The 21131-nt window shown below is 45.5% G+C and overlaps 1 protein-coding gene across 2 annotated transcripts in view; it reads right to left on the reverse strand.

The window, feature by feature from the left end:
• LOC104140915 (gamma-aminobutyric acid type A receptor subunit theta) overlaps positions 1-21131 on the reverse strand; it is a 76645-nt gene that overhangs the window by 27081 nt on the left and 28433 nt on the right. For both annotated transcript variants that reach the window (XM_009669930.2, XM_009669931.2), the window contains exon 3: positions 19695-19762. In XM_009669930.2, the coding sequence (XP_009668225.1) occupies positions 19695-19762 (68 nt within the window). The remainder of the gene's footprint in view (positions 1-19694; positions 19763-21131) is intronic.

Below are 21131 nucleotides of genomic sequence, written 5' to 3' on the forward strand. Positions count from 1 at the left end.
TTGCTCTCTGCACTGGGTGAGGAAACGAAGGAGCTGCACTATGAGGGAATACGCATGTACCAGACCACTCTGTGCAGCCTTCTGCTCCGTTTGGTGGTTGCTGGTGGTGGGGGAGATGCAGATGAAGGGGGAGACCACTCCTCATCAGAGACTCAGTGCAAGTTGCATTGCAGAGGCCTTAGAAGATCATTCATCATGAATTGAGATTTCAATTTGAAAAAATGTTAAGGCTGGGACAGGTGAAGGGGAATGGATCTACTCAGAAATTACATGCCTTCATACTTGGTCCTTCTGGATTCTCCACCCCCAGGAAAAGCAAGCTTTCCAGAGACACCTGCAACCTTTCTCTAGTCAGGCTTTACTACTGCAGCTTGTCTTGCCATGCCTGTCCACTCCTCCCCTGACCAGTATCCCACTGCAGGAAGCTGAAATGCTGCAGTCGACAGCCTTTCAAGGAGAGCCTCTTTCAGACCCAGATGATCCTTGCTGAATCTGGCTGACCACGCTTCCCTTATGCTAAAAGGGCTTGAGTGTTTCAAAATAAGCTGCTCCTCTCCCAGTTTCCACCAGCACCTTCACTTGGTGGTGGCCAGCTCCCTTGGTTTGCTCCAGAAGCCAGCACTCAGTAGCTCACAAGTTCCATGGCTCCTTGCTGCTACATCCAGCTCTTTTATTTACTGCAACACTTCTGTGCTCCCTCCCTGCCTTGCAAGGCTGCCTCATGGCCCAGCTGTGTGCAGGGCTGTGCTCAGCACTACGGCTCCCATTCAGCCCCTCATGACACTGAGTTGGCACCTGAGCCTGCCGGAAAAGCTGTTAGCATGACCGTCCCCACGGGATCCCCTCCAGATCCCTCCATTCAGTCTGCTCTGTCAAGCTGCTCTGAGCCTGCTGCCAGCTCCAGCCCCTCTCACCTCCCCTGCTCCCCAGGCCCAGGTTTTGCAAAGGGTTTGCTCTCTCTTTTTCTCTCTATCTTCTTGCTGTGTGTGACACATGCACAAAACAGGTGAGAGCAACACACGGAGCAGGCAGACATTTGTGTACAAGAATTGCCTCCCTCTGAGGAGGCAGGACAACTGGTTTAGAGACCAGTAAAATCTTTGAAGAAGGACGAGGAGCTCACTTGGGGGCCTCACATGCTAAAACGACAGTGCATCCTACCAGCTTCTGAGCACAGGGCTGTCAGTCTCCTTTCCCTGACTGGAGATGAATGCTGATAATTACAGCCCTATCAATTACCTCAAGCTTTCCTGAAACTCACTAGAGATCCCAAATCAAAGATCACATAAGCGGACTGAGCAGTGGAAAGCTGAGATGTTGACACACAAGAGGCAAAGGTGGGCAAAGGGGAAGATGTTGGACCGCTCCCTATTTGTGTTGCATGTGCAGTTGGGGAGCAAGAACAAGCCGCCTGCCACAGCAGCCCAAAGCTGCCTCTGGGAACAGAGGAGGATGCCAGATCTCAGCCTAATGAGAACAAATCTGCTTGTGCAAAGTTTACAGAGCCCAAGTCAGTGAGAGGACATGAGGTGCCTCAGGTGGAGGGAAAAAAGAAAGGGGACTAATAAAGGCCTAATAAAGGAGAGGTGGGTAACTCCTCGCACTGTGAGTGCGGTGAGACCCCACCGACAAACCAGAGGGCAGGAAGAAATTGGAGTGCTTGAGGTAGCAGATGCTCTCAGGAGACATCAGGACCCAGGGAAGGTCATGGGAATGTGGCCGCTTGCTCCCTGGGCCAGCCACATGCCTTGTGGAGTATCCAGGGACACATCCAGCCCAGACACCACTAAGAGAAACAACACCTGGGGGAGTCAGTGGAGAGGTGGGGATCAGACCTTCCCTGTTAATAAAGGAACACAGGACAGTGAGAGGTTGAGCAGAAAGGGGGTTAAGGCACCTCAGTAACAAACATAGCACTTTGCCAAGAGCAACTTCAGTCTTCTACTGGAAAGGCTCACTGCACCTCCGCTGGCCCACAGACATGTGCCATGAGGAGCCTGAATTCCTCTGAGATTAAAACTCAGGGCTAAGTCCAGGTCAGATCCAAGGTCCAGAATGTGAACATTCAGTCCTACCTGATGTATAGGCGGGAATTATGGACTCTGACACTCAGGCAGCTCTTCAGCCATGTTATACCTCCACATGGCTGCTCCCAGCCTGAGAAGTCAGAGGCATTTGCTTTCAGTACCTGAGGGACCCAGCATGCAACAGAACCCAGATGGAAATCCTCGTCCTCAGAGCTCCTTGTCCAGGTCAGACAGGCTACTCTGGGTTTGCTGCTATTCCTTTAAACACATACACAGAGCCTCTGGGCTCAAGGATGCCCCTTTGGAGGCTGTCCTCTATCACATAGATGTTTCTGTTCGCTGCTGAGAGAGATGGGGACCCAGAATTAAGGACCTCCTTTTTCCTCCCAGAATTGAGGGCCTCCTTTTCCCCCTTTTCTCCTGCCTCATCTCACGTGAGCATGCAGACCACAAAAATGCCATATGTCCTAAGTGGTTTTCCTCACAAGAATGCTTCATCTCATTTTGGAGATATACACAGCTCTACTGTGTCAGATCAAAAGTCCTTCTACAAAATTATCCTGTCACCAGTAGCAGTCAAGAACATAGCAGGAAGAAATATAAGCAAAACAGCATAAATGTTTTGATACTTGCTTAGATTCCTCTCCAGCTATTTGAGGCTTAAGGATCTCCTAAGCCAGAGCTGGTATTCTCTTAATTGAAGATCCTCAGGTTCTCTTTTGAGATTGTCTCAACTCTTAGACTGTTCAGCCTTTGGCAGGTACAATCTTGCGGCGGTAAGTTCCACAGTGTAGCTATCCACTGTATGCACACCACTTCAAAATAGATACAAGTGATACTGACTCTTCCCTGACTCCCTGTAGTGTTTGTATTTAAAAAGTCAGTAAATAATCCTGACTCTATGCTGCTCAAGGTTATAGAGTCCAACCCCTAGTTAGATACTTAAGGGCTACTGAGCAGAATGGAAACAACTAAATGCATTCTCAAAAGCACTAGGCAAAGCTTTAATAGAGACAAGAAGCAGCAAGATGGGAAAGAACTGTTGTATGCGTTAAATGCAAAATACAGACAGAACTGAATGCCCACAGTGTCTGACTTTTTGCAGAATAACAGATTGAAGACAAGGTGTGGAAATAACTTTCCACAGAGCCTGTAGAACTTGCTGCTATGAGCACACTGAAGCCAGGAGCTTAGCAGTATTTGGAAGCTCTAGGCACTGATGTGGAAAACATGATCATCTGACTTAGAAATGGGAGAGGTTAAAAGGAAAGAGTAGCCCAAGGACACAGAGCCTCCTGCTGCAAAGTAGAAGCTCCAGCTTCTAACAAAAAGGCACCAGAAGCAACCTTCCTGGGCAGGCTGCTTTACAGAGGCCTCCGCACAGCTCCTTGGAGAAACAGACCACTGGCAGGTTGGGTCAGACTAGTTTCTTCTGCGCTCTGACTGTGGCGGCCTCGGTACTAAAACAAGCCTCTTGTCCAGAGGCAGGAAGTGTGCACACTCACTGGGAGGTACAATAGACTCAGAAGCCAAGCTTAGAAACAGAAGGAGTAGTGTACATGAAACAGCATGTTGTGTCTTTACTCAGAATACAGTATTTCTGGCTATATGGATGTCTCCTTCGCTTAGTCCATTTTTGCCTATGACAAACGACTCAGATACTTTCACCTTCCAAGCTCCTACCAGAAAGGTAGCTATTCCAGGCTGCTAGTGGAGGTTGCACTTCACAAACCACTTTTGTCAGCTGCTTGAAAGCAATAACTTCTCTGCAAGAGAGAGTGCAGGCAACTCTTCTGCTGCTGCATCACTTGGGACATGAGGGATAAAGGAGATTTCGCAACTTATCCCTTTAGTCGGCTGTGTCACCTGACTTTTCATCCCCCATTTCCCCTCCACCCTGATTTTGATAAAGCACCTCCTTTTTGAAGGGGGAAATCCGCAAATAAAAGTCCTACCCCATACAAGCAAATGACATATGGTCCCCTTGTCCAAGATCATAAAAGAACAATAGGAAAGCCAAGATGCTCCAGGAAGAGGGGGGAAAAAAATGGAACATCTTTGACTTGGTGAAAATCAAGCTGCCACTGCCAGCAACTAATGAACAGTTTGTTGGCTTCAACTTCATTGATGATTAAACACCAGCTCCTGTTCCCGTCATTCTTGGAAAAGAAATTAAAGGACAAAGGAGTCCTCAAGTATGTTTCAGGGGGGTAGGGGAAATAAGAGGAATTATTTTAAAAAGGAGGAGACAGGGCGTGCCTGCAGCCAGTTGCAAAGAATTGGAGCAATGTAATACATACAGGAGAATGCAAGGACAGAGCAAGAGGCTCACACTTAACAGGAGCTTGCTAAGTAAGGAATCTGCTTTGCCCTCTTAATGGATTGCCCATTTCTATCTAGATAAGATAAATCAGTGGATTCCAGACCTTAATTAGCACCAGTGAATCTGACATTAGTAAAGACATGATAGAAATCTTTCCAGCTCCAAGACAATTCAGTCTGTTTAGACTCTCACCTTTGCCCAGGGCAGGAGGCAGCAGCCCTGGTACTTACTGTGCTTTTCTTGGGGAGAGTGCTGCTTTAATTTCTCTTTTGGTGCAAGCCAGTGACTGAGTTAGGATTCTGAAGTTCTGCATGACAACTGTTATAATACTAGACGTTGCTCTTCTCCCTATGCTTCAGCCCAGCAGGTGAAAACCTCAGACTCTCTTCCTACCTCTCCCCCTTTTTTGAGTAATCAGATGTCAGTACTGACTCTGGGATCAGGAAAGGCTTTTGACAATGCAAGCCCCTTCCACCTGCAATCTCTCTGCCATTAATGCAAGGGGACAAGTGTGCTGGCAAATGCTCCGTGCAGCAGGTCTGTATGCTCATGGACTGATTTTCTTATAGGACCTGAAAAGTAGCTTTCATGGAGATGTTCCCCTCACTGATTTGATCTACTTTTGTAGTAATTTGCATGTGTAATTGCTGAATGCCTGTCCAGAAACTGGGACAGATACCAGCTGTATTCTCAACAGGTATGAATTTGCAAGTAAACTGTCACTTTGTTGCCCTATTTCTCTCCTGCCCTGCCCCATCACTGCAGCACCTGGGTTGGTGCTGATCCTCCTAGCCTAAGAGAGAGGATATACAGAACTGGGTCCTAAGCCAAAAGCAGGTTGATTTGCCCATGAAAAGGCTTTCAGATTTCTGATCCTATATATCAAAGTTCCATCTGAGCAGGAGGCAGCACCAGATGTCCTCTGCCTAACAGCCCTAGTCATGTTGGAAGCAGAGGTTGAGAAGAGAAAGCTAAAAGTGATGGGCTCAGGGATGAATAGCACCTGCTTCGTGAGCATATGCGAAACAGCAGTCTTGTTCAGTGTTACAGGCAGCAGTCCCCAAATCACCACCTGCAGTATGCCATGCTTTTAGAAAACAATGCCTGGCAGTTTCTATTCTTAAGCTGTAAAATCTGTGAGCTGCTGAACGCTAGTTTCTGCTGCTCTGGTTTCCTAGCTCTGCTCCCCATGAAGGCTAGTGGCTGGGCAAAACCCAGAGCCCATTCTACCCCTGAAGTAGGATGGTTTGGCCTTCCCATTCCTGAGTCACCACCCAGCCTTCACTCCAAACCCCATCACAACTTGAGAAAGTGTCCCACCTTGAGAAGGTGGGAGCCCCTTAGCTGCTGATCAATCCCATCTCATCTAATATTTGGTGCCAATACCTACCATGCCAAGGCAACACAGCGGACGGGTAGCTGAGAAGCAAGGTAATACATTAAGTTCAGTAAAAGGTGAGGCATCAATTTGACTGATTTTCAGCCACAAAGTCAAAGGGATGGCGTTTACATGACCCGCTCATTGATAGATGGGCTGGAAACCGGGAGAAGGACTCCTCCCTGTAGTACCCAGGGTTCTGAAAGCAGATCAGATGTGCACTTAAACCAGGAGGCAGCCCAGGCAGCAAGTCACCACCTGAGCAATCCCTTCCAGGGGAAGGGCACTCTAGAGGGTGGCCTTGGATAACGTGGGGAGGGGAGCAAGCTGACACCTCACTGAGAAGTGCAGTATATTGCTTTTCCCAGGCGAAGTCTATCCTAAGTATGACTTGACCAGCATAGCACCCAGACAACCCCCATAGCATGGCTTCTTCCACCTCCACAGGCTCATTACATACACCTTCTAGGTTCTGCTACTGCAGCAAATGTCTCAAAATGGCTTCATCAAGTTCTTCTAAATCCCTACTCTAATTTGTATCCTATTTGCTTAAGGCAAAAATCTTAACTTAGACCCTTTTCTTGCTTCCCTTACCTCTCTGCAGGTATCCACAAAGCTACCCATTACTACAGGCTTTGAGACTCATGCAAGCATTAACGCACCATCTCTGTGAAGTCTCGGAGAGGCGTAATGATCACCCGCTGCATACCTGTGAAAGGGAGGCTGAGGGTATGCTTTCTAGTTTGGAGTCCTTGGTAAATTAAAACAGATTATGCTGTGTTAGTATTCTGCTGCCCTATGACAGGAAAACACGGTGCTTTCAGAAAGGCCATCTTCACCTTCTACTGTTTGCTCGCACTACACTAGCATGCTATGTATCTGCCTTCAGCACACCTGCAATAAGCCATAGGATAGTGCTGGTGTCTGTAGCCCAGCTCTTCTTCCCCCATCTCCCACCCAGCTCCTCCCAGCCTATCTTCTGGTACTTTCCTCTCCAGCCCACTACCTTTACTGCCTTACAACATCTCTGTTTCCAGTGCCTGCTGCAAACACATGCAGACATTTCTAATAAACAACCATTAAAGCTCAAAAATATGTTTTTAAATAATCACTTTGTATTTAATTAAACATGCAACAACTAGCTTATTAGACTAAATTAAATTTGAGCAAGACATTTAAACAGTGACTGGTGAAGATATTTGTTTCTAAAGCCTTCAGAAGGATAGAGAAAGAAAACTGGATTGTGCCAGGAGAGAGGTGATACAGGAAGATCACTGATGCTACCTATACCGTCTCAAAGAGGCTTCACAGCCTCAGTGTGTACCCTCTGAAAAATTTTGCCTTGTAGTTGCTTCCTTACTTCTTGCTTGCTGAGAGATGCTCACTTTAAGTAATCATCAAAAAGCAAAAGGTTTTCTAGCAGACACAACATGGTAAGGGACAAAAGCAATTTCTCTAAAACATTCCCATAACTCTTCACTCTCCCGGGCCTATCTTTGTTTGTTTGGCTGGCTTTTAACTAAACATCTTCAATATCTTGCCAATAGGACTGGACACCAATCCTGTCAAACCCTGCCCCAGGCCGGATAGGTTCTACAGCCCTCGCCATAGACACTGACTGCCAGAGACCACAGGACAAAACACTGCAGGAACGGGAAGGTAAAAGGGAGACTTCTAAAGTATCTAAGGGACTTAGGAGTGCATTAGGATTAGGCACTTTAGAAAACATCATCTCTCGGTATCAATTCCAGCTCACCCAATGCTAATTCTCTAGGATTCCATGGGCACTTTCACCTGCTTTGTTTTCCATCTGTAAAATTAAGATACTGATGCTAACTGTCCCCTGTGCAGCACTTTGGGATCCCTAGATCTCAATGCAAGTGCTAAGTGTGTAATGCACATCAGAAACTATTTTTTCCTCTGTGAGGAAAATATTAACTGGAGCTTGTAATTCTGCGTGGCAGTCAAAAAGGCCAATACAGTTTTGGGCCACATAGGTAGGAGGTCATGTCATGAATGAGAGAAGTAATATTCCTTCTCTATACAGCAGAATAAAATGCTGTATATACAGCTTTGAGGACCAAAGCCATCAGTCTTTGCACCAGTATCAAGATACAGAGTGCTTTGAAGAGACTGAGTTTTCAGGAAAAACTTAGAGGAGGAAGGTTTGATGTGCCAGCTCAGGAAACCACCACAAAGATGTTATACCCCGGGATGGTAGCCCCGTGGTTTGAAAAAGCATGGGGCCATTTTTCAGCAAGCCCAAGCAAACTGGATCTGCACAATTGTACTGTTAAGCATCCCAAAACATATGCAGGAACAGAGACCCAGTCCTATGTCTGGGATGACTGCTTCTACACATGAACGCTGCATAGCCATATCTGTGATCTCTAAGCTGACAGACTCAATAAGATTGACTTATTGTTAGAGAAAATAGGTGGAAATCAAGTGTCTCAACAGTAGTGTCTCAACAGTGCACTCTATAGTCATACTAGTACAACTGAAAAAAGGACAAGAGCACCAACTGGATAATCTGTTGCAGGGAACAACTTCTATTACCAAGCATATTGACCAAATGATGTAATACAATAGAAATATTCTACTTCTGCCTCCAGCTGTGGATTAGTCTGCCATCAGGTATGCCAGGATAAAGCCAGTGGAACCAGTCTAGATTTACACCACCATCAGTGAGTGCATAATACATCCTATGCTACCCGTCTTCCACTTCAGCAATCCAAATCTTGGCTGCAGGAGCGCAAACCTGATGGGCAGGCACAGACAGTGTGGTTAACTGGTGAGAGTATTCAAGATACAGCTGGGAGAGACATTCCTAATTCTGCTGAACAAGTCAAGCTTGTTACAGGATTCATGAAGAAAAGTAGCGGAGACTTCAGCAAGCTCTGGAGGTCCACAAGCAAGCAGACCAACTTCACAGCCAACTGGCTGGCAGAAAACAAACTGCAGTCCCTGTCCATGCTGAGTGAGTGCTCTATGCAGTACCAGGACCAACAGTCCTGGAGCCAAGGAGCTCTATTTGCAGAGCTGGCTGAAAGTTATTGGCAGAGAGCCCATGTGAGCTCGGTAAATAAAGTATCCAGATAATAAAAATACCCAAAGGCACTGTTTAATTTTTCTGAGGGTTCTGATACAGCCAGCAATACTGAGATGGAATAGAAATCTTGCAGACAGGAGCAGGGGGCAGAGCTGCCTTTCCATAGGAAGGACACAAGACACCTGGCAGGTCTGACTGCTCACAGTCTGTACAGCTAGATACTTAACACTATGACTTGCAGGGAGACAGCTGAAAGGGAAGGAGGTCTGTGTTCAAGAACGAGACTGACACTCTAGAGCACTCTAGGCTCAGACAAGAGCTGCTGTACTGTAAACCCTCAAGTCTCCTTGAACCTCAGCTCCAACTTTGTGATGGACAAAAGGGTCAGAGTTTTGTGCAAGTTAGAACTAGCCTAGAATGCATCAGACCAAGGGAGTGGCTGGGGAGATACAAGGCCACAAGCTGTCTTCCTCTGTAGTCACAATGAAGTTAAAGAAGATACTGTGGTAACAGTCTGTGGCAATGAACCTGTTAGCATGTCTTGGGTTTGCTTCCCTCTTTACTAGGGCTTCAGATGGGAGCTCAGTGTTTTGCAAAAAAGGGAGGAAAGATGTATAAAAGGGCATACCCCAAAGTGGTGACACACTGCATAGACACATAGCATAGACAGGAAGAGGCCAGCTGTATATACTCTGCAAACAATGACACAGAAGTGGACAGTGGCTAGAGAATCTGCTCTTTTACCATTTCTGCTGCCATTTTTCTGGTAAGAGCTGCCACGAGATGCCACTTGTGCCAGGGCAGCAACGGCTGCCTACGTTTCATCCCCTATTCATGTACATCCTCCCTCCCCTAAATGATCCTTTTCATCTAACTAGAGGGGCTTTCTGGACCTCCAAACAGCTCAGCAGATCCTCTCCCTTTTACCATCCTTCTTCCTTGAATGTTCATTTTTCTCTGTAGCCTAGCAACTCAGCACAGACTCAGAATATTAAGAGCTCCTGTCCCCATACGCAGTCTTCTCCAGAGGCCTGAAAAATGCAATAGCAGAAAGGCTGAGAGGGGTAGGAGCAAGCACCAGAGATACAGGGAGCACACAGGGAACCTCTACCAGGCTCTACCATTTGGAAACAGCAAAGCTATTCAGATGTCATATCTGCCACCTTCACTTAACATGTACATAACATATAGAGCTATATATAGAGCTATATAGAGCCCCATTTATTTACATATTCAAATAGCAACACGACACACGCACACTCATATTTGGATCTAGATTCTATATTGAGGTGCTGGCACTCTTGTGCACGTACATTCTATTGCTACACGCTTTAAATGTATATATGACAGGACGGCAGCAGGTCACACCCTAAGGATCTAATCTGGTTTTCAATCAAACCAAACCAGATGAAGCTTTTGCTTGTGGGAAGATAGTTTAGCCTTCTGCAGTAATACTCTCCAGTGCTGCAGGATCACTATTGAAACAGGTGGCAGTTTGGAGCACTACTTTCAAATAGACAGCTTTTTTTTTTTTTTTTTAAACAGATATATATGTAAATATATTTTTTATATATATATATACACACACACACACACACATATATATGGGCAGTGGGAGTTCTGCCTGTATAAAAACCTGAATAAAATTCTGAATAGAAAAAAATGCATTTTTATCCTGTGCAAAGTCTTCTGCAGTAACAACTCTGCTACAGGAATGCTGGAGTGCAAGCTGAAGTGGTTCATACCACTGCCGTATAATACTGCGATACGTTCAGATCTAAAGATAACTTGGCCGATACAGGAACAGATGGGGCATTGCAATGCATAGCACTGTTCAGCCCAAAACATGCTGCAAACAGGCCATGGACTCTCATCCTCTCCAACACAACTTCTCCCTTCTCCCATGGGAAAGAGTCATCTAAGAAATTCAGAGTGAACTTATTCTCTTCAGTGAGAGCACAGAAGTGTTCTCATTTGGGAAACCACTTGGTGAGTAAAACATTTGAACTCTGTTTCTCAATATTGGAAGCAGGTTTAACCCAGCTCTCCTGAGGTTCAGACTTGTGATACTGGAGGAATTGCAGATCCTTAGGAATAACAGCATCGTGGAAAGAGATGTGCAGAGGGAGATCTTTTATAACAAACATTGCCACCACATTTTATTAGTGCTGTGAAACACAGGGACTAGGCTAGAAATTGGCAAGTCCACTCACCTACAGCTTGCCCATAACCAAGCGTTTCCAGTTGCGCAAATAAAGACCTTTCCTCAAACCCATTAAAATACTGAGTGAACGCTACAGGAGTACTGGGAGGAAATCAGCAAGGCAGAGTAGAAAGTCTCAGTCTAGCAGTTCCCAATCTTTTTTCAGCTGAGAGGCACCTAAGCTTTTGTTTCAGCAAGGTTTCCACAGCTCACATATCTATTGACCTAGGTAAATGGCAAAGTTATTCACTCAGCCAACCAAAGCCCTTCGTTCATGGACATCAGTAATGACCAAAACATTCAGAGCCCTTCAACACAACTATAGGAAACCCTTTGACAGGGCTAGCTATGAGGCTGTCTCCCCTTTCCTGGGAGGGCATCTCCAGGCACAACAGCAGCAGTGGACTAGCAGGACTGCTCCTTTCCCAGGCCACTATCTGCTACACATGTGCCTAATCCCCAAGACCTCAACTTCAGGAGGAATTACCGGCACTTTGTGCAGATCCTAGTTTACAGCTAGCCACAGCTTTGAAGAGACTATATGGTGATATTGGACTGGTTACTTAGCAACTAGGCTCTGTGAGATGTGTTGAATTTACTAGGCTGCCTCTGCAGAGCCAACCAACACCACAGCCAAGGTGATAGGGAAAATTCTGCCGTGAGAGTGGGATAATCTGTATAATATACTGGAAGATATCAGAAAGATGATTTTTCCCTTCTACAAGTTGCCATAAATGCAGCAAATATTGACATATGAGTCACACTGACCTATTTTCTAGTTTCTAAGCCAGGACAATCTCTTCATAACCAATTTCGGAACCAATGAATTTGGAGTACTTCAGGCCACTTCATAATGGTTTGCTTTATTCTAACTATTTTTTGCAAGAATCCCATCCTATTGTAGAAGGACCGTCCTTTTCTTTGGGGCATAAAGGGGACCACTGTTTGTTCAGACCTGAGCTCCCACTCCCCCATCCCATCATACTGCACAGCTCCCCTGAGGCCAGAGGCGTTATTTGCCTTCACGCACTACCTTAGTTCCAGAGATCTTTCAGTACAGTCAGTAGGTTTCCTGTTACAGAAAGGTATATTCAGTGTGGTGCGAGCAGATATGCAAATCTGACTCTCGGCTTTTAAAACCATATAAGTGCTGGTGAAAGTCACCCTGAGTCCAAGCAGTCCATCACAGAATGTCAATACTGCAAGGATGAAGCAACCTCATATCCAGCAATAGCACAGAAGATGGGTCACTGACATCCACATTGCCACAAGGATGTTTCTAGGGGTTCAGTGGATTTCTGTCCTTATCATCTATCTAGATAAACAACAGAGCAGGCAGTTATACCTCCTGCCTGCAGAGGAGATCTCCTCAAAGATGGTATACCTAGCAGGGTTTGGAGGTTCCTCTCTCCCCTTCCACAACCATCTTTTATTTCTCCACAAACCCCTCTGGTAGATGGAAAAAGCATCAAGATGCTATTGCTAACCAGGAGGCTGTGTGTTTTTGCACAAGCTTGCTATTGCTTGAGAAGTTGAGACACGAGAAAGCCACCAACGTGACTGCGTAACTGATGGCAGTGTGCACAGCTGGATACTGCACATAGGAGTTGTATGGGACTGCCCTTTACACTCTGTTAATTCTCCCCTGCAGGGGAAGGCTGTTTCACAGGTACAGAGCAGCCTCTGTGCGACTTCCCAAGCAGACAACCACCCAACGAATTACAGCCCTGCACACAAGGACTTAAAGTGACAATAACTGCATGACCTCAGTTGTACTAAAGCAATCATTGCCAGAGGAAGGCAAAGAATGGCCAGCTCTGAAGAAGCCAACCCTCTCAGTTGCGTGCTTGCGATATCTTGGTTTAAATCACAGCACATGGAAACCCCTAGAACGTAAAACACGCACAACCCCTACCTGTCCATGCCAGCACAGAGTCTGTAGATACCTCACCCTAATTCAGAGTTGTACCATTTCTACCATGCCACACTAGAAGGATCCAGTCCCTCCCCAGCTCCGAGGCAACACTGCATCCTCTGCTACCTGCAACACTACCTTCTCAGAAGCCTCCAGCAATCCAACATGACTACAGCCCTGCAGCACCATTACAGCACACCATCCACAGTCCATCAGCTCAGCAAAGCTGCCTTTCAGCTTTACCATATTTCAGCAGTCTTCAATATTCAGAAGCCTTAAATACTAAGCAGGATGTTGTATATACACACACAGCTCAGATACCACAGTGTGTCTCAGGGCTGAGGATTCCTAAGGCGACAGGAAAACAGTTACAGCACCAGAATGTCCTGTCATACTTGTCTCTTGTAGCACATAAATCCAGAAATCTCTGGTTGTAGTATTCAAATGCTTTAACCTCTGTTTTAAAACTTTATATAGTCAGGGACAGAATAGATTTCCTGGGAAATACCTGCATGCCATTTCTTCATTAAAAAGAGATAGCAATAAAATAGAATACTTTCAGTTAAAAATAAGAAAAATGATGATATATGTGATGAGAATAAGTGGTAATACAAGGTATGTAGCAGAAACCTCTCCTTAAAAATTTTGTTTTTTACACTCAAAATCTCAATACCAATGGAAAATTTTCCAGGAGCATATTGCAGCAAAGGTGTTTCCCGTCTATTATTGCAGACATACAGAGGGTCTGCCGAGGACCCTCTAAGGCTGATGCCAAAGCTGCTTCAGCCTCAGGGAGACCAGGGATTTGTGTACATTGTTTGACTGTCAGAGAACAGATTGAGCATGGACTGAAGATCACACATCCAGATCAGTGATCACAGTTATGTACATTTTCCTGCCTTTCCTTTCTGCTTCTTGGAAAGGTTCAAGGGCCAAGAGCTCCGTCTGAAAAAGTATGATCTAAGAGGCTGGTGTTGTATATCCCCTCTACAGATTTTCACCACCTACTTTCAGCAACCATGCCCAGCATACAGCACAGCGAGGCACATGTATTAGTGTACATGAGTTACATGGAAAATGATATCCAATTAGGTAGTGAACATTCATATCCCAGTGAGAACAGAGAACTGCAGAGCCTGACTGGAAGAGATCCCGCTACAAAGACTGTATTTCAAACATGTCTTATGGATGGAAAATTTGGCATGCAAAGAGTGATGCCCTACTGATGATGGCACAACAGATGGTAGGATGACTTTTCCTAGTCAAGGATGTCCTTACACACACCCTGATCCACCTTCTTTTGAGTTGAAAGCCGATTTAAAACCCTTGCAGCACATAGCTTTCTTGGGATATGCTTTATGTCTCTCCTGAAGAGGGACAACTTCTTTTCCAAGCAAGACAGAACTTAGTTTTCAAATAAGCTTCTAGAAGCTGGGAAATAGCAGGCACAATGGTTCCTTCCATAAGCCGATGAGAGACAGCGCAGTATGCCAACTTCAATGCAGCCAGTCCCACAAAGACACACCGAGGGCAGCGCAGCAATAGGCTGATACACGACCAGGAAGGAGGAGGCAATGAAGGAAAGCATCAGGGTTAGCTTTGCACCAACTACTAACCTGTCTGCACTGCAGACTGTCCCCCAGCAAAAGGGGACATCAATCCCAGTCCCACTAGCATCATTCCTTCAGCAGTATGTTCCTGCAAACATTTCCGTTGGAAGCCTCCCTTCTTACACTAGCCCTTCTACAATAATCTGCTTGTAACTTTTCAACTTGTCATCAGGTTTATAAAACTTTAAAGCTAGTGCTATAACAAACTGAAACAATGTTATTGCAGATGTAGGAGAGCATCTTGGGATGAATAAATTATAGGAGCCACAAAGAAATCAGGATGACAACAACAGCTGGATGCTCCAAGCTGCCTACGGTGTGCAGATGCACAGGAGGGAGAAGGTTTAGGACTGCACAGATCATAGGGCAGGAAAACTGAAGTGTTATGAAGGGTAACTGTCTCTCATTTTAAATGCATACAAAGCTTTTGGTTGTTTTTCTTCCTTATTCAAGTAGTTCGTTAATGCTTGAAGGGAGCTTGAAGTGTCTGGTACAAGAAAAATATGACTCCAGTGATTACCTAGAGATAGAAGGCTACAGCTGGAATTACCAGCCTCTCCTCCCACCACCCAACAATTACAGACTATCCTAAAGAGGTCAGTTCACAGCTGTCCTTTGAAAGGACACATGGGAGTGGGAGGAAGATTTCCAGCTCCTTCTGAGGCAGTCACTACTGGATGCTGTTAGAGACAGATCCATCAAAGCAGGTAGGTTGAACCAGACCATTAATCTGTTAGTGACTTTGGGCAGCATTCAGACCACATACCAGAATGACATAGAAATGTCTGTGTGCCCCCTTGACCGCAGAGTGACTCGAGGTCTGGGCTGCCAGTGCTCTTCATTCTCTGGAGTCAGGACATACTACTAGATTTGTAAGTGTCTTGGGTACCATAGTGGGAGGAATGAAATTAGCACTGTCCAGATAACACCATACACCAACATTGTTTCTATACACCATACACCAACAAGTTTCTATGAACAGCTGCATGTTGTTCCATACTTACAACAATTCAACTCTCTGTAGCAAAACGACATTTGCCAGATAATTTGTTCAGCCCATTTCCTTAAAGGACAATTGGCAGATACCATGCTTCCATTCTCTGCAGATCACATGAGCTACGGAACATCATCATGAAGTTTCTCCTTTCAACCTACCTTTAAATCCTCAACTTGCAAATTCATACGGAATCTGAAAAGACTCTAGCTAGTCCTTTCATCTTCACAGATCAGCACTTCCTGGAGGATCCACCTGTGAAACATTCCTCCCCCAATGCCGATTTTGCCTGGCCCATGGCATCCTTTCCCAGGTATTTCAATTGATGTTACCGATCTTGGCTCAGCAAATAATCCTTCTAACCACTGATAAGAACAAAGGCTGCAGCTCAGTGTTGCTTAGTAGGGCTACGATGAGTACAGAGTAATAAAGCATTATTCTAGCAAGTGAGCCTGAAAATACAGCTGACCACACACAGGCAGCAAGAAGGTGCCATTTTTTCAGTTTTTGCCCATCATCACTGAGAGAACACTAAAATGCCAGCACTGTACCTAGGAACTTCCTGCACTACAGCACAACTTCATCATCTGTACTATGTCATGTCTCTGTATCTGGGCATGGCCCTTAAAGAAACGGAGATGCATCACCTTCGTAGATAAAGGTATCAGGGCCCATCAAGCTTGGGAAAGCAGTTGCAGCCCACTCCATGTATCACACAGTATCTGGGAACTTCCAGTGTAAAGACATAACTGTATTGCCTTTGCTCCAGCAGAAAACCCTGTAGCCTCCAGGATTAAATGTCACCACATCATTTTGGGAACACCATTCCCATGGGAGCGTGGGCAAAGAGTGCTCTTTAGATCATGGGTGGAGCTATATTACTCCACAGCACCGTATCCAGCTGGAATCCTATGGAAAACAACTTTCTGAATCATGCAACAGCTAGTCACTGGCAGCACTTGCTCCCTCTCAATGGGTGCAGGCAGCAGGCTCCAGGATCCCAAGGAAGGCCATGGCAGAGCTGGGGGCTCCCTCAGGCTGCCCAGCCTCAGCAACAGGCCCATTGTTCCAGAAAGGATGTCTAAGGATTAATTAAATTATCCTACAAGGGGCAGTAAGTAATAACACTCCTTGTGTAACAATAGAAGCTATTTGGTTGCCATGACAACCCTGCTCCACTTGTGTGCCTTTAATTTATTCACTGCACAGTCCCTTCCCCAATCACATAGGACGCCAAAAAATTGCCTTGTTTTTCTTGCCAGGAACTGTGTCCAGAGCAGGAGTAAGATGCCCTTTCTCTGGGGTTTCTGTCATGCAGAAGAAAGAAGCACATAAAATCCCTTCGGCCTGGAAACCTGCATCACACAGGAACTCTTTTCCACTCCTTAAATGCGTGTTAAGCTGATTCTGATTTTTAACCCTACCTGAAGCTGCCTCACCATGACACTTGAGCAGGCCCTCATGCGTAGCTGTTTTCATCTTTCCTCCCCCAAATATACACAGGAAGGATGACCAGGAGATTATGCTTGACAAATAAGAACAGGGGCTAGGAGGGATAATCAAAAGCACAGAAGTGACACACCTTTCCAACATCACCAGGAGAGCGGCAGAGACACCGCCTGCTGCGCAGCCTAATCATGAACTGTGCCACGACTATCAAAAACACTCAGTGTGTCCATCAGAGGTTCTGTCCCCGAATTCTGTATGATCCAGAGCAGCATGTGGATGAAGGACAAGGGCTGAAAAGTGTTGCTAAGAGAACGGCTATGCTAGTGCTACTTGCCTAGGAAATAGCATGCCTGACCACAGTTACTTGCAACAGGTACATGGCAAAGTACTTGATTACCATTTATAGGTAATGGACACGTTTTCAGCAAAAGATTCATCCTGAACCTGCCTCTGCATTGCCTAGTTCTCACATCTGTGGAGGAAGCTCAGGACAGTTATAACAATTCAGCTGAGAGCTAAATCCTTCACTCCCTCCAGCTATGTTTATGTAAGATTGGGTCTTGAACTCAGACTTTAGGTCCAGACCCTGAACTGTTCATGCTGCCTCTAGCAAAGAGGGTGACAACTAGCTCATCACATAGGGAAGTTCAGGTCCAAGTTGAGAATGGGAGAGGAAATGACTCAGACTTGAGCTGTGTCCTGAAAGGCAAGATGGATGGAACTGGGTTAAGCCATCTGGCTCTTCTACACTGAGCCTAGACTTAGGAATAGCTACTCAATGTGATAGGGACATAGGTCTGTACCATAGATCTGAATTTCCATATGTGCATGCTGTCCAGTATCACTGTCGTTAGATACTGAGAGGTAACATGCCATACAGGTAATTATGATAGTGGAGGGACGATAAGGAAGAATCCGTGCAACAAGTAATCTGTTCCGTGTCTCAGACCAAGAGGAAATAGCAATTATTTGGCAGAGGCTTAACCTCTAGGTCGGTAATGCTTATCCTAACTAGTGTCTCAGGTCTTGGTTTGACCCCTCCTTCCCCAAGGCTCTTGTGTAAGAACATGCAAAATAAATAGTTTTATATGGGAACCTGAAAACTCATAATTGGCCCCTCAGGCTAGAATGTATCAACAGATACATTCAGAAATTTCAGGCAATTTAGAACCAAAGCTACTAGTCAGATTGCTTCCCCTCCTCCCCCCTTACAACAGCAAAAGAACTGGTGGGCCAAAGAAGCAGGGCAGGAGAGTCCAGAAACAGATAAATAGGACAGGAGCATTGGGAGACGAAGATTTTAATTGACTTGATCAGCAAGAGCTCTAAACTGGCCTAGGGCTCCTCTGCATCAGTAAAGTATAGAAGAACGGGGCAGGTGCTGCTAAGCGTGGCCCCTGCCAGCTTTCCTCACTGCTCAGCTGTTCAGAAAGCAGAGGAGCTTGGAGGAAAAGTTACTCAGCAACTGCCTAGGCAGGAGAGAGGAAAATTGCTCAGAGGACAGGTCAGCACTGTGCATGACCTCTACTGGGTCCTAAGATCTTCTCCTAGACAGGTAGAGCACGGGCCTGGGTGTGCACCTATCCCATGACCAAAACTGTTAACAGATTTCAGCACCATTAACAAATTTCACCCTCTAAAAAACTGCCAACTCAAATACCTTTTTCTCTTCTCCAGTGAGAAAAGCTCCAGTCCAAAGCCAGCAGATCCCCGTTACATGGTTTCCTCTCCTCCCTCTTCTAGTACAAATCTCCAAATAAATGCCAAATTTCCACCAGCAAGCCTGAAAAGTCACTGACCGCTTTTCAACTCGGCAGTCACAGGCTGACCGTAAAGCCACCATTGCCTTTGTGCCACTGGAAACAAGCAGCAAGCATCTACTGTTTCAAGGCATAATCATTAATGGCCAGGAGAGATGTCCATGCAACCAGGATAGAAGGGTAAGGGATGAGCATCTCTACTCTGGATAAGGAGCAGCTGGCACCAGAGATGCCACCAGAGATCCTCCATCCACACATTCACAGCTAACATCAGACATACTTTAGTGTGCTATTATAGATGCATTTACTAACCCTACTAGAATTTACCTCACGTCAAGAAGCTAGCTAGTCTTTTGGTGTGTCCACTAACATTGTAGGTATCACCAGCAGAAGTAAGTATATACCACATGAGAGGTCCCTCATGCCTGTCCTGTTTTGCAAGGGTTTAATTTCAGCATTGTTTCAGTCTGGAGCTGGACTGAGGCTGTGGAACCAACAGTTCCAGTGACCCAGGTCAGTCAGTGGATGGAAGGAGCGAGGCTCAGACTGAAATCAGTACAATGGGAAAGAAGTTCGGAGAGAATCTCATTTACTACAGCCCACAGAAGCGTTTAACTTTTTTTGTCACACTATGCAAGGAGAAATCATACTTAAATTCCTTATACTTTACTGAGGAAGAATCCTGTCTTTTAAATCAGAGTTCCCATCATCCCACAAAATTCTAACTATCTCCAAAGGAGAATGAAAAAAATACTTATTCTTTATCAGGCAAGTGCCACTCTTCCTCAAAGAACTTCAGGGAAGATTTGCAAAAGAAGCTTAATGGAGCAGGTGTTAGGACCCTTCTCTTCAGAAGTACACTCTCAGATCTCAGGTGACTCCAAGAAGCCACTGACTTGGATTTGTATCTCAAAAGGAAAATGGAAGAATAGTTTGCTAGGGATTTTGTTGGTGGTGTTTTTTTTTTCTTTTTTAAAACTCACCATGTTGACTTCTGAGATCTGGTCAATGCTGGAGATATGGATGCTCATTCCCACTGTGACAGGGTTACCTTCAGAAAATACAAAAGGAGCAGGTTAGAACCACATTCAAGTTTTCTTCCCTTGTCTGCTATTACAGCATTAACTAGAAGTGCATGGACATGATTTGAAGCAGCCTCAGATTCCACAAATCTCAGGGATTTCTAAGTCAGATGTGCTCAAATGATTAGAGAAGAGCAGATTTCTCTAACTCCCAGACTTACAAACTCACCCCTAGGGGTAGCACAGCCTAAGCTTGATTCTCTAATTCCAGGAAGTTAATTACCCCCCAGTTATACAATTATCTCTGGTTATTCCAAATAATGCCTTCAGAGACATCGGTAGGCTCCCAGCGGGCTTGCATAAGGTGTTGCTGATTGCTGTATTCTTTGTATGGTCAATCAAGCCCATGCAAAATATGGGCAGGAAAAATACTCCAGCTCATTCCTCCTTCACCTTGTCAGCTCTGCAGTGAGCTATAATGCCCAAGATACCAGATGAGGACAGGGACCAAACCTGTGGAGTGAGAAAGTACCATTTTTATAGTGGTTTTTCAAAGCAGGACTGCACTTGAATCAGGGATCAGATTCCCTGTTTCACCATTGGCATCAGGGTGCACGTCCCCCCACACATCCTCTTCCCAGCAGCCACTGAACTGTGGTAGACATCTGTGCCCCGATTTTCTGGGGAATTCAGCTATTCCCTTACCAGTGACCAAGCCACCCCCACTCTGTAGTAAGTGTCATTGCATCACTACTGCATGTAAGATAAATATGTTAAGAAGCACTACACTGAAAGGCAGTTGCAGGTAGACCTATTGCCTTCTCTTGCCCAAGTGCAAAGAGATGTATTACTGCTTCCCTTAGGCAGGGTAGAGTCAAGGCAGAAGCAGGACACTTCAACCCCTACTTCCAGATGTGCAGCATCCCCAGCTAGATCCAGCAGGGATAAACAGGCAGCAGGACAGCCCTTTCAATTGAATTTAAGCTGTTTAAAACTTTCTGCAGTGAGACACACATCCAGTACCAAAACCAGCAAATGGCCTCCTACTGCTCCAGTCAGGGTTTCCAAGTGTCTCCCCTTGCCTGTCAGCATCCTGGCTCCAAAGCCAAAACCTATTCTACTGCAATCAAAGCCCCTCTTCCCACACATGCCAGGTGGGAAACAATTCCTTGAGATGCAGTACTAGAAAGGGAACAGCAAGCCTTTATGCCACTCTGAGTATTAACTCTTCCATGGACTCAGTAGTAGATCTAAGTGCCGTAATATTTACAGATAATTACTTTCTAAGCCATTTCATGATTAAGAGATTGGGGGAAGAGGGGAGAACCACACAACTGGAAATGAAGTGATTTTTTAATTATGTGTTACCAGAAGTAGGGAAGTAGTGTCATTAGGGCT

Source organism: Struthio camelus, chromosome 11, assembly GCF_040807025.1.
Source record: "Struthio camelus isolate bStrCam1 chromosome 11, bStrCam1.hap1, whole genome shotgun sequence".
Lineage (NCBI taxonomy): Eukaryota > Metazoa > Chordata > Aves > Struthioniformes > Struthionidae > Struthio > Struthio camelus.